The sequence below is a fragment of the Mirounga leonina genome, unplaced genomic scaffold (genome assembly GCF_011800145.1).
Source record: "Mirounga leonina isolate KUSES-001 unplaced genomic scaffold, KU_Mleo_1.0 Mir_173, whole genome shotgun sequence".
In the NCBI taxonomy this organism is placed as follows: Eukaryota; Metazoa; Chordata; class Mammalia; order Carnivora; family Phocidae; genus Mirounga; species Mirounga leonina.
In genome coordinates this window covers 52,077,209-52,090,146 of record NW_023270447.1, presented here as the reverse complement: position 1 = coordinate 52,090,146, position 12,938 = coordinate 52,077,209, and the positions used below count along the sequence as shown (strand labels likewise).

Genomic DNA, 12,938 nt, shown 5'->3' with positions numbered 1-12,938 from the left:
TAAAATCTTTTTAAAAAATAACGGAATCAAGTCAGTTTAGAATGCTAATTATCTTATTGAATTTATATTTTTGATGGTGAAACTGGGCGCCAGAGACAGTGAAGTTTAACATGTTTGATCCAACTAATTTCTACTCTGTTTCCCCTATGAGGGCTTCTGGAGAGTCCAGGCAAGGACTATAGACTTCCAGCCTTTTGTTGTTTTTTTTTTTCTGATATTGCTGTGCCCTGGAGTTGGCTCTCTAAACAGCTGGTCACCTAGCACTGTCTGTATCTCTTTCTTCTTTCCCTCTCTCATCTATCATCCCCCTTCACTTCCTTGCCTTCCTCCCTCCTTATCTCTTTCCATCTGTTCATCCTTTTCCCTCCCTCCCTTTCTTCCATCTTTTCATTATCCATTATTTTTCATTTTCTCCCACAATAATCCTGCAAAATAGTCTGGTCAGAGATTATCACTGAAATTTAATGAGGAACTTAAGTCACAGAGAAGTGGAGTCATTCTTTTAGAATTTATCCCCCCAATGTTCTCCCCACAGATCTGAATCCCAGGTCGTGTGTCTTCTACCACACCACAACTTTATTCCCCTGTAGGAGCACAGCCTCTGCCAGAATATTTCTGCTTTCACCATGATATCATGAAAGAAAGAAGCAAGATGAAAAAACCCCTAGATTTATGATTCATCTCCCTTTTTCAGGAAAATAGAAATTTGGCATCATTTTCCAAATGGGGTGGAAATTAAGCTGCACACCTAGCTGCAAGCACTGGGTGATCTCCCTCAAGAAACCAGCTCCAGCTCAAGTAGGAGATGGGTTCTTTCAGCTCAGCTAACCCAAGCTCCTTCCCAAGCTGGGCACGATGAGACCGGCTACTACTTCAAGTTGCTCACGGTTTGTGTGACGTGCCACATAGAGGGGACTTGGGAGACCCTGGAGGTAAGAAGGAGCTCCAAACACAGTCTAGGGGGGTCAAGGAAGGCTTCCTGGAGGAGTTATCAGTTGGGCTTAGACTTGTTGGTGAACAGATGTTATCCTCTGGTGAAGGTGAAGAAGGGAGAGACAAGTTCTCATATGAGCAAAAGAGGAGAAAAAGGCTGATTAATCTCCCATTGCATGTATATGCTACGTTTTGTTCATTCATCTATCCATGGACACTTGGGGGGCTTCCACCTTTTGGCTCTTGTGAATAATGCTGCTGTGAACATGGGTGTGCAAGTATCTGGGTCTCTGCTTTCAATTCTTTTTTTTTTTGAGAGAGAGAGAGAGAGCAAGAGCTCATGCAAGTGGGGTGGGGGATGCAGAGGGAGAGGGAGAGAGAGAACCTTAAGCTGAGTGTGGAGCCCAATGCGGGGCTTGATCTCATGACCTGATCATGATCTGAGCCAAAATCAAGAGTCGGATGCTCACTGAGCCACGCAGGCGCCCCTGCTTTCCATTCTTTTGAGTATATATCCAGAACTGAAATTGCTGGATCACATACATATTGCTTTTTGTTTCCAAAATTTTTTATTGTAGTGAAATACAACATGAAATTTTCCATGGTAATCATTTTTAAGTGTACAGTTCAGTGGTATTAAGTATATTCGTTTGTTGTGCGATCACTACCATTCATCTCCAGAACTCTTTTCATCTTGCAAAACTGAAACACTCTAGGGTGCCTGGGTGGCTCAGATGGTTAAGCGTCTGCCTCCGGCTCAGGTCATGATCTCAGGGTCCTGGGATCGAGCCCCACATCGGACTCCCTGCTCCTTGGGAGCCTGCTTCTCCCTCTGCCTCTCTCTCTCTCTCATGAATAAATAAATAAAATCTTAAAAAAAAAAACAAAAAAACTGAAACACTCTACCCGTTAAACAGGGACTCCCCACCCCCTCCAGCAGCCTGCAGCAGCCACCAAGCTACTTTCTCTCTCTATGAATCTGACTACCCGAGGAACCTCAGGTGAGTGGAATCATACAGTATTTGTCTTTTTGTGACCGGTTCATTTCACTTAGTATCATGTCCTCAAGGTTCATCCATGTGGTGGCATATAACAGAATTTCCTTCTTTTTTTGAATAATATTCCACGGTGTGTGTGTGTATATATATATATATATATATATATATATATATATATATATATACCACATTTTGCTTATCCATTCATCTGTCAGTGGACAGTTGGGTTGCTTCTGCATTTTAACTATTATAGATATTGCTTCTTAATATATTATGAACAACTTTTCCTATGAATAACCAAATTTCCCTAAGGCTTTTTTTTAGTGGCTGCTTTATAATATGTCAAATGGCTGTCCCACAATTTAGTTGACTAATCCCTGATAGTTGGAAATTTGCTTATTTCTAGCTTTTTGATATTATATTAGTGCTGGAAGAGTACCCTTGTGAATAACACCTTTGCATGCCTGATTATGACCTTCAGATAAGAGTATGCACAGTGTTTAGGCTTTTGGTACACACTGCTGGGCCCTTGTTACAAGCAGCCGCCCTCCCCTCCACCTCCCTAAGCCTGGGCAGGGTGCTGCACAGGCCTCCGCCCCTCAGGATTGGGGAACACCATGATGTCCAGACATCCCTGCACCTCCTAGGTGTGAGCACCATATGGGTCCTGTAATAGATGCAGTTAAGGCCTCACACCTGCTTACCTATGATGGGGTCCTTAGGTGGAGCTCTCCCCAGGAGGTCAAGTTGAACCTTTGTGTCATGTGGCAAATGGGTCTTTGCCAGGGAAAATTTGGTTCAACAGAGATATGTTCCAACTGACTCAAACCAAAGGGGGGCGATTTATGAGAAGGGAAATGGAGATCAGAAGGCCTGAAGACAAGGCCACTTGGGCTTCACAATGGTCTAGAACGAAGAACTGAAAAGTCAAGTGTTCAGATTCCTTCTCTATCCCTTCTAGAGTGATCTCTGTCACACCTGCTTCTCTCACTGCATCCCCTCAGTCTTCTCTCTCTCTTTCTGTGCAGACCAGGTTACAACATGCCATGTGGATCACTGGTCCCAGACCCCAGTACCTGCTTGACTTTCTGCTTCAGCACCATCATGAGGAATAGCAGTCTCTGGGTCCCAATCCCAAATTCCTGGAAGGTGGCTCTATCTAGAAGAGGTGCATTTACCTGGGGAAAGAGGACAGGGTAGCTGAGCCCACACTCCTCACGCAGAATTCATGGCTGGGGGACGGGACAGGAAGATCCATCCAAAGGGATTCCACACCTGTCTGGCAACTTTTTCTTGCACTTCCAGATCTCAGGCTTCAATGGGATCATTCATGGTCAAGAAACTTATGAACAGTACAACCATTCTGCAGGAAAAATGGTGCACTCAGAAGGTTAACTCAAGGGAGAAAATGAGGGTGCTTAGGAAAGAGTGGGCAAATTAAGGGAACCAAGCTGAGATGGTGAAACACTCTGGGACAAGCAACAGGAGAACCAGTCCCACCCATACATGGGTCTGAAGGGGGAGAGGAAGGAAGCTGTCACTGCTGAAACCAGAGAGGACTGAAGCCAGCAGTGGTGGGTTCGAGGGTGAGGGTCCAAACTGCAGGCAGAGCAGAGGAGGCAGAGCAAGAAATAGCCAATTGCTCTCTCCTCCCACCCAACCTGAAGCCAGGGCACAGGGCACTTGGGTGATGAGTTTATAGGGTTCGGCCTCCTGGGTCACAGAGCAGGGCAGAGAAGGATGCCAAGTGGATGCCGCTGGGGTGGCATGATGGAAATTACCTAGCCCGGGTGGTTATGATGTACATTTTCAGAACATGACACGTGTTCCACTCCTGACTTTGTCATCTTACTCCTAGAAATGTAGTTTGAAGATAGGATGCAAATTAGAATTTTTATTTGTACTAACTTTTGGGAGGCAGTATGACTTAATGACAAAGTGTGGACTTCGGGGTCAGAAAGATCAAATTGCAGTCCAGGCTCTCCTCCTTCTTAGCTCTATGGGATTTGGGGGCTCTATCTGGATTGACCTCTCAGAGCCCCATTTTCTTCATCTGTAATACCATTCGTTTCCTGTGGCTGTTGTAATAAATCACCACAAAACTCGGTGGCTTAAAACAACAGAAATCTAGTTGCTCACAGTTCTCAAGGCCAGAAGTCCTAAATCCGGGTGTCAGCAGGGCCATGCTCCCCCGGGAGGCTCTACCAGAGAATCCAGTTCATGCCTCTCTCCCAGCTTCCAGTGACTACTGGAGTCAATCCTTGGTGCTCCTTAGTCTGTAGTTGCATCCTTCCAATCTCTGCCTCCATCTTCACATTGCTTTCTCCTCTGTGTCTGTGTGGTCTCCCTCTGACTCACTCTTACAAGGACACTCATTGGATTTAGGGCCTGCCCAGATAATTGAGAATAATCCTATCCTAAGATACTTAAGTACATTTGCAAAGACTCTTTTACCAAATAAGGTCACAGTCACAGATTCCAGGGATTGGGATGTAGACATATTTTCCCCTGCTTTGGTGTGTGTGTGGCGGGGGAAGACACCATTCAACCCATTTAAGAAACTGGAGGAAGCAGGGTGCCTGGGTGGCTCAGTTGGTTAAGCGACTGCCTTCGGCTCAGGTCATGATCCTGGAGTCCCTGGATCGAGGCCCGCATCGGGCTCCCTGCTCGGCAGGGAGTCTGCTTCGCCCTCTGACCCTATCCCCTCTCATGTGTTCTTTCTCTCTCATTCTCTCTCTCAAATAAATAAATAAAATCTTTTTTATTTTTATTTTTATTTTATTTTATTTATTTGACAGAGAGAGACACAGCGAGAGAGGGAACACAAGCAGGGGGAGTGGGAGAGGGAGAAGCAGGCTCCCCGCAGAGCAGGGAGCCCGATGCGGGACTCGATCCCAGGACTCTGGGATCATGACCTGAGCCGAAGGCAGTCGCTTAACCAACTGAGCCACCCAGGCGCCCAATAAATAAAATCTTAAAAAAAAAAAAAAAGAAACTGGAGGAAGGGAGATTCAGAAACTTGGGGGAGGGGAGCCGGCTGACACATCAGAACAGGTGGTGGTTATTGGGGGAAGCATCATGGAGGAAACAGAAGACAACCCTTCACCCAGAAATAACCAATAGAAGTATTGTTGAGTAAACAGAATGAATTGAAAGGAACTGAGGATGAGCCATAACAGAAGTCTGACATCCCAGACTTGTCTCTCAGCCTCACTGATAGAACCGTAGACTCCACGGTTTGCTGTCTGTCCATCACTGTGCTCAACTCCACTCCTCACCTTTTAACCCAGTTTTGCCTCTGGCTTGTGTCCTGTGTGATGAATGCCTTAAATAGTCTGAAAATGAAAATCAGGGATGTGTGTGTACTGAGAGACTGAATATATAAATAGACAATGGCCAGACCATAATGACAAATGGAACTCTGACCCACAACCTCTGCAGCAACCAGCTTGGGAAGAGAAACCACAAACCTCTGCAGTAATCAGCCCAGAACAGTCAGGACTTGGTCAATGGCCATCAACTTTCCTATTCTTTGCCCCCACATCCAGCTCAGGACTAGCCAGAGAAAGCTGAAGACATCCCAAGCCAATCACATACAGGCGCCCTGCTTCTAGTCAACTGTTTCCAGCTTCCCTTTGCCAACAGCCTCCAGCAGAGCACCCCTGAAGCCCTCCTTTTTTTTTTTTTTAAACTATAAAGCTTTCTGGTTCCAGTGCCTGCCTTTGAGTCTCTGCCAAATGCAAGTGATGGGGGCTGACTCCTTTTTTGCGGCAAGCTCTAAATCGATAGCCTCTGTTTGTTGTCATTGGGGTCTTTATTTCCATTGGGCAGTCTCTCCATTCTGCTCAACTGAGTGCACATAAGCTCCTACTCCTTGGTTATGAGAATCACCAGTGAAGTTGAACCACTACAACCAGTACAGTGCCTGACACATAGTAGATGCTAAATAAATTATTGTCAAGGGAATGAACAGCTCTCTAGGTTAAGCTGAAATTATTGCTGCAACTCCAAGTTCTTAGATGAAGTTTAGGGAAGTAAATCCAGAAGACTTATTTTAGGGAGATTCCAATGAACTCTTTGTTTTTCTGAATTCTTTGAAAGATGGAATTTTCTAGTTAATAGAACTTTCTAGTTGACTCAATCAGAGTGCCTAAGTGCCCTTATGTATGTTCCTCATTGAACAGACCTTAATACTTCTTAAAGAGGCAGATGGCATGCTATTATTTAAAAATAGTGCTGTGAAAAGTCTCAAGTGCCACACAGAATGGGCAGAAGTTGGATGGTGCTGGCTGTGGGGCTATACCCACCTTGGGGGCTATTGTTGAACTAAATGCCCAATTGGAGCTTGTGTATTATGTATTATGTATTACCCATAATGTGTATTGTGTATTGCCCATAAAATGGAATGCAGACTACTCTCATTACCCACCACCCCCCGTCTCCCCCATGGAGTTCCTTGGTTGTTTAGATGGTGGGTAAACAGGCTGTGGGGCTGTTAGGTTGTTATCGAGGAGAAAGGTTGGAGGCAGCAGAGGTGAGGAAGGCAGAGGACCTGCAGGAAGGAGCCTCAGAAGAGGCTCCCGAGAAGCTGCTGTGCCCAGGAGATGTTGGGACCACAGGACCCTCCACTTCTGTTAACTATGTAAGGTGGTAGACACCATTTCCAAAGCACAGAGAAGACAATTTCCTTGAAAACAGCAAAAAGTTTTTTGACTCTGCCCTTTTAACAAAAAATTCAAAACATCCTTTCAAGCTCTGTTTAGCTCTGTTTATAGCTGTGTTTAGAAAAGCTGAACAAATGAAATTTACTTAACACTTCAAACGCAGGGCTTTTGGTTGATCACTGTATATCCTATGTTTTGAATACAATTTTGAATTTCACAGCAGCAGGAGTTTTGCCATGAGAATTTATTTACCACAAAAGCCAAAGACTGTTCTTGTCTCCATCTCTCTTTACTTTCCTTCCCCTTCTCCCTCTTCCCATTGTCCCATGCGTGTACTAAAGTTCTCTTCATTTCCCTTGCCGACCCATACCCGTTCTTGTTGCAGTCTTTGCACATGCTCTTCCCAACGCCTGGAATGCCCTCTTCTTTCAGTCCATCTGGTGAGCCAAACAATACTCTAAGACTAAATACAAGAGGGGGTTCTGGGAAGATGGAGCATTGGAAGCACTAGGAATCTGTCTCCCCACCTAGACAACAATTGCACTGGAAGAATCTGTCTGATGTAACTATCTTGGAACTCTGGAGTCTGTTTAAGGCTTGTAAATTCCAGGGAAAGACTTGGACAGTAAATTGTAGTGAATTTTGATCAATTTTAGCTCTTAGTACAGTAGCAGCTGCCCACCCCCCACCCCCCATCCCCAGCCACATGGCAGGCAGCTGTGCGAGTGTTCCTGGAGCAGAATGCACACAACTTGCAAGAGCCAGAGCAGGCAAAAAGAATCCTGTTCTCCAAATATCTGTGCTCTGACACTGACTGCTGCTTCTGATCACAGAAGGTGCAGAGAGGTGGCTGCCATGGCTGTCACACCTCCCGCCATAGCTGCAAGCCCCTCCCCCTCCAGCTGAAGTGACTTGCTGGGAATTTTACTGGCTAGTGCCCACCGCCCTTCATTTTTCTCTTTTTTTCCTTTTGGGAGACAGACATTAATGACTAAGACGTTAAAAAATTTTTTTTTTCAAGGGAAATTAGAAAATGAAAGCATGTGCCTAGAAAAGACCTGAGAAGATGTTAAGTTTATACTTCAGGCTGATCCTCAGCACAAAGACAGCCTACAACAATCAAAACAACAAAACCAGTAACTAAAAATAATAACAAAACCCAGCAAACCCTGGGGAAGGAGGAGAATCTGATTTCTAGAGTTACCAGATTATTAGATTCAAATGTCCAGTTTCCAACAAAAAAAATCACAAAGAAACAGGAAAGTGTGGCCTATTCAAAGGGGAAAAAAAAAAAAATCAACAGAAAGTGTCCCTGAAAAAGACCTAACGGCAGATATACTGGGTGAAGACTTTAAAACACCTGTCTTAAAGATGCTCAAAGAACTAAAGGAAGACGTGGAAAAAGTGAAGAAAATTATGTATGAAATAAAAATGCCAGTAAGATGAGAGAAAACTTAAAAATCAAGCAAAAAGAAAGTCTGGAGCTGAAAAAAGCAATAACTGAAATGAAAAATTCACTAGAGGGATGCAAAGGCAGATTTGAGCAGGCAGAAGAAAGGATAAGTGAACTTGAAGATAGGACAACAGAAATTGCTTCCTTACAGATATGTCCTGGCCCCTGGAGTGAGGAGAGAACAATGGATGGTGTGGCCTATGTGGGCAATACAGGGCCGGAGACATCCCCTGAAGTTTTCCCCAAAGTGACCCTGTTGGAGTGTGAAAATAGCTGAGAGAGAGAGAGAGAGGGAGAGAGAGAGAGTATCACTGCTGTATCCTGCCCATGTCAGGAATGTGGCTGATTTCTAGAGTACTGTGATGGTTAATTTAATGCATCAACTTGTCTAGGCCATGGCGCCCAGATATTTGTTCAAACATTATCCTGGATGTTTCTGTGAGGGTGTTTTGGGATAAGAATAACATTTAGGGATGCCTGGGTAGCTCAGTCGGTTAAGCGTCTGCCTTCGGCTCAGGTCATGATCCCAGGGTCCTGGGATCGAGTCCCGCATCGGGCTCCCTGCTCCGCAGGGAGCCTGCTTCTCCCTCTGCCTCTGTCTTTCTCTCTGTCTCTCATGAGTAAATAAATAAAATCTTAAAAAAAAAAAAAAGAAGAACATTTAAATTGGTGGATTTTGAATAAAGCAGATTACCCTCCATAATGTGAGTGAGCTTCATCTAATAAGTTGAAGGCCTGAATAAAACAAAGACTGATCTCCCCTGAGCAAGAAGGAATTCTACCAGCAGATGGCCTTTGGACTTGAACTGTAACTCTTGCCTGGGTCTCCAGCCTGCTGGTCTACCCTGCAGATTTCAGACTTGTATCCCCATAATCATATAAGCCAATTCCTTAAAATAAATCTCTGTCTCTCTCCCCGTCTCTGTATACACATCCACACAGACACATACACATGTATATATATGTATATACATTGGTATATACATAACCTGTTGGTTCTGTTTCTCTGGAGAACCCTGACCAATACAAGTACCGTCCATGCCAGGAAGTCAAGATGGAAACCCATCAACCACGGCAGAATGTCAGAGGCCCCATCTGAAAAAGTATTTGTCGACTCTTGGCAAACATGGTAATTATCCAAAAGTAGGAGGCCAGTTCAGGATGCAGCAGAATGCCATCCCCAACTGCTTCCACTAACCCCTCACCCCCACAAATCCATTTAGGGACTGATCCTTTCTTTTTCCTGCATTTTGTCTCTCTCACTGCTACCACCCTCGTCTGAGCCATCCAGAGAAATCCCCCGCCCACCACACAGGGCCCTTGACGGCCTCACCACTGCCAACTTCCAGCTTTGATCTCTGCCATTCCCCATGTCTGCCCAACGTGCCTGCTGACAGAACTCTTAACCACTGCTTGTATGCTTCATGCTTTTTTATGCTTCTGTGTTTTTCAGTCACCTAACAAATCTCTAAAGAGGATGCCCTTGTGAATGCCCCTGTGCTAAGGTCTGACCCTATAGGTCCAGACCTCAGGCACTCTAGTCTTGGGGGAAGACAGGCTTGGAAGCACATGGGTGCAAGCCCAGGTTGGCAGTGCCTGAGAGAGACCCGAACAGGCTACAGAGGGGGGCGGGGCAGCACGGGGTCCAGGAGCATCACACAGGGTGGGAACATCATCATGTCACCCACACTTCCCTCTGCTACCCATGTCTCTTCCCCAGGGAACTTGTCTCACAGCTCAGGATCAGCTACATCTCATCTCTGCTCAGAAGAGCCTACTGTGGCCTCGCGGCTCTCTCCAGAGGGCATTCTCTCTCCCTAATAGTTCATATTTACCACCTTCCTCACTTACCACATCGAGTAGTAATACCACCAAAACTTGCTTGTCAAGCGTTCACTCCGTCTGAGGGGGTGCTTGCCCTGCAACCCCCCTGCACAGCAGGTATCACCCACCGCTCGCAGGGGTGACTTCTCTTGCTCGGTGTCTCACAGCTCATGAGCTTGATCATTGAAAACCTCCGTGCGGGCGCCTGGGTGGCTCAGTTGGTTAAGCGACTACCTTCGGCTCAGGTCATGATCCTGGAGTCCCGGGATCGAGTCCCGCATCGGGCTCCCTGCTCGGCAGGGAGTCTGCTTCTCCCTCTGACCCTCCCCCCTCTCATGTGCTCTCTCTCATTCTCTCTCAAATAAAATAAAATAAAAAAATCTTAAAAAAAAAAAAGAAAGAAAACCTCCGTGCTGAGCACGCTTCCTGGCACAGGGCAGATAGTAAATGTTTGTCAAATGGAACCACAGTACATTATTTATTTATTTATTAAAAAGAAAATTTTTTTAAAGATTTATTTATTTATTTATTTGACAGAGACAGCAAGAGCAGGAACACAAGCAGGGGGAGTGGGAGAGGGAGAAGCAGGCCTCCTGCTGAGCAGAGAGCCCGATGCGGGGCAACCACAGTACATTTTTTAAAGTGCATGGCTTTGCAAGCCGAATGGAAGGGAATAAAGTAAACTGGAGGTATTTGTCAGGAAAGGCTTCAAGAGCAGAGCCCATGATTTTTCTTTTGCCATCACTGACATTTCTCACTGTCTGGGGGAGGGCCGGAGAGAGAAGCCAGATTGTCCCTTCATTGGTTCAGGTCACAGCCCCTTGCAGCCACCAGCCAAAACAGTGTGACACACGGCAGCTCCAGAATCGCCCAGGTGAGAAGCTCTCCCTGGCTCCGTGGCCCTCTCCCTCCTGCGCGCCAGCTGGGGTCTCTCCTGGCTGGGGCTAGCACTGCTGAATGCCAGACATCTGCAGACAGGATTTGCAAACAACTGGCTCAAGGTTCTGAGCTATTGTGATCTCATCCAAATGCCTGAATGTGGGGGGCAGGCTTGTTTTCCTAGGCTACCAGCTCCGGGGGTGATGGGGTGGGCGTGGGGCTGGGGGTGGAAATAACACTAGACTTGGGTCCAGAGGCCTAGGGTTGGTTCTCAGCCCTGCCACTTTGCAGATAAATGATGCTGAACCTCAGTGTCCTTTGCTATAAAATGGAAATGTTGACCGTTCCTACCTCACAGGGTTGTTATGAGAAGTAAGACGATACATGTGGGACATGCTTTTGACTGCTTTTTGCTATAATGTGCAAGAGATTGCCAGTAATTCAAAGAAGCCCGAGTTCCTCAAGCCACAGTCTCAGGGCAATGTACCCACCACGGCGAGTACGCCCTTAATAGCAAATGCCAAGCTGTCTAGACAACCCAGTCGGTTTATCTGAGTTCATTACTGAGATCCACATAACAGAGAAACTACTTGTTGAGCTGATTTGGACCAGTTATTTATAGAGGCCCCTTGGAACTAGACCAGGATCTGGAGGCAGAAATTCTGGAAATGAATCCTAGATCCCCAATTTCTGTTTGTGTAATGTAAACACTGTTTCTCAGCTCTAAAATTGGACTACAGGGGCGCCTGGGTGGCTTAGTCGGTTAAGTGTCCGACTCTTGATTTCTGCTGAGGTCTTGATCTCAGGGTCATAAGATTGAGCCCCACATCCAGCTCTGTGCTGGGTATGGAGCCTGCTTAAGACTCTCTCTCCCTCTCTCCCTGCCCTTGGCATCCCCCCCACTCCCAGTAGCACATGCACGCGCGCTCTCTCTCTCTCTCAAAAAAAAAAAAAAAACGAAGAAAAGGGACTATAATCTCTGCTTTGCCTGTGCCCTGTGACCCAGCACGGCTGCTCCTGAACGATCTCCCAGGGAAATTCTCTTCAGGGGACAGAGAAGGGGATGTGTAGGAGGATATTCCTGGTGGTGGTGTCCATGCCAGCAGGGAGCAAAGGCACGGAAGGGTTTCCCTGCCAGAGGAGCGGACCAGTAAGCTGTGGGGGCTGCAGCTATGGGATTCTGGCAGCAGGCAGAGGCCGTGGGCTAGACAGCAACGTGGGCGACTCTGCAAAACGGTGTTGGCTAAAAACGTAAGAAGCAGAACACAGGTATCACAATACCATGGACATACACACAAAACACAAGCACACACAAAGCAAGAGAACATACTTTACAAGAACACATACGTATTTACAGATGTATCAAAAGTGTTAGAATAGATGCCTATGAGAGGAGAGGAAGAGGAGCAGAGATTAGCGGTGGGGGTGGGGGATCAAAGCAGAAAAGAGCATCCCCCGGACCAATGACAACAACGGGCTGTTAACCAAGAGGCACGATCAACTCAACTTCCCGCATCAGAAGTTAAAAAGAAATCCCACCTCGAGGTGCTGTCGGAATTATACAAATGTCCATAAAGGTCCCTGGCACGGTGCAGGGCACATGGGGCATGGCCAGCAATGGCAATGTTTTTATTATTCGCTCATTGAACACCCAATCTACCAAGTATCTACTTTGTGCTGGAAGCTGTGCAAGGAGCTGTGGCAGAAACTGAGTGTCTCTCAGGGGCTGGAGCGCAGTATGGGGGTAGAACAGCATCGGGAGAGGGGAGCCCTCACCCGGGGTCGCAGAGATCATGCTGTCAGACCCCCTCACTTTCCAAACAAAGGCTGGAAAAAGTGACTTTCCCAAGGTAACACAGCAAATTATCGACGGAGTTAAGGGCAACGGTCCAGGACTCCAGGGCTCTTTCTAGAACTTTATCCAAGTGAGGACCTCGGAATCCTAGACCACTGGAAGGCTTGTATGTCTTGTCCTGTCTTTTACCCCAACAATTCTCCCTGAGGCCCCTCTCTTGTTTATATACCCAGGTGTGTGTGTGTGTGTGTGTGTGTGTAATGGCAAAGTGAATAGACTCTTTTAAAACCGCAGGTTGGTAGCTAAAACCTTTGAGGTCTATGGGGAAAAAATAGAAAGGTTCTGAACCTGGCAGGGCTGCAGCTCCAAGCATCCCTCCTGTTCTCCGTCCT

At 46.4% G+C, this 12,938-nt stretch overlaps 1 protein-coding gene across 3 annotated transcripts in view; it reads left to right on the top strand.

Annotated features, from left to right (window-relative positions):
• CPT2 (carnitine palmitoyltransferase 2) overlaps positions 1 to 12,938 on the top strand; it is a 102,258-nt gene that overhangs the window by 54,717 nt on the left and 34,603 nt on the right. For all 3 annotated transcript variants that reach the window (XM_035018524.1, XM_035018522.1, XM_035018521.1), the window contains exons 2-3: positions 695 to 932; positions 1,851 to 1,934. In XM_035018524.1, the coding sequence (XP_034874415.1) occupies positions 1,907 to 1,934 (28 nt within the window). In that variant the 5' untranslated portion in view covers positions 695 to 932; positions 1,851 to 1,906. The remainder of the gene's footprint in view (positions 1 to 694; positions 933 to 1,850; positions 1,935 to 12,938) is intronic.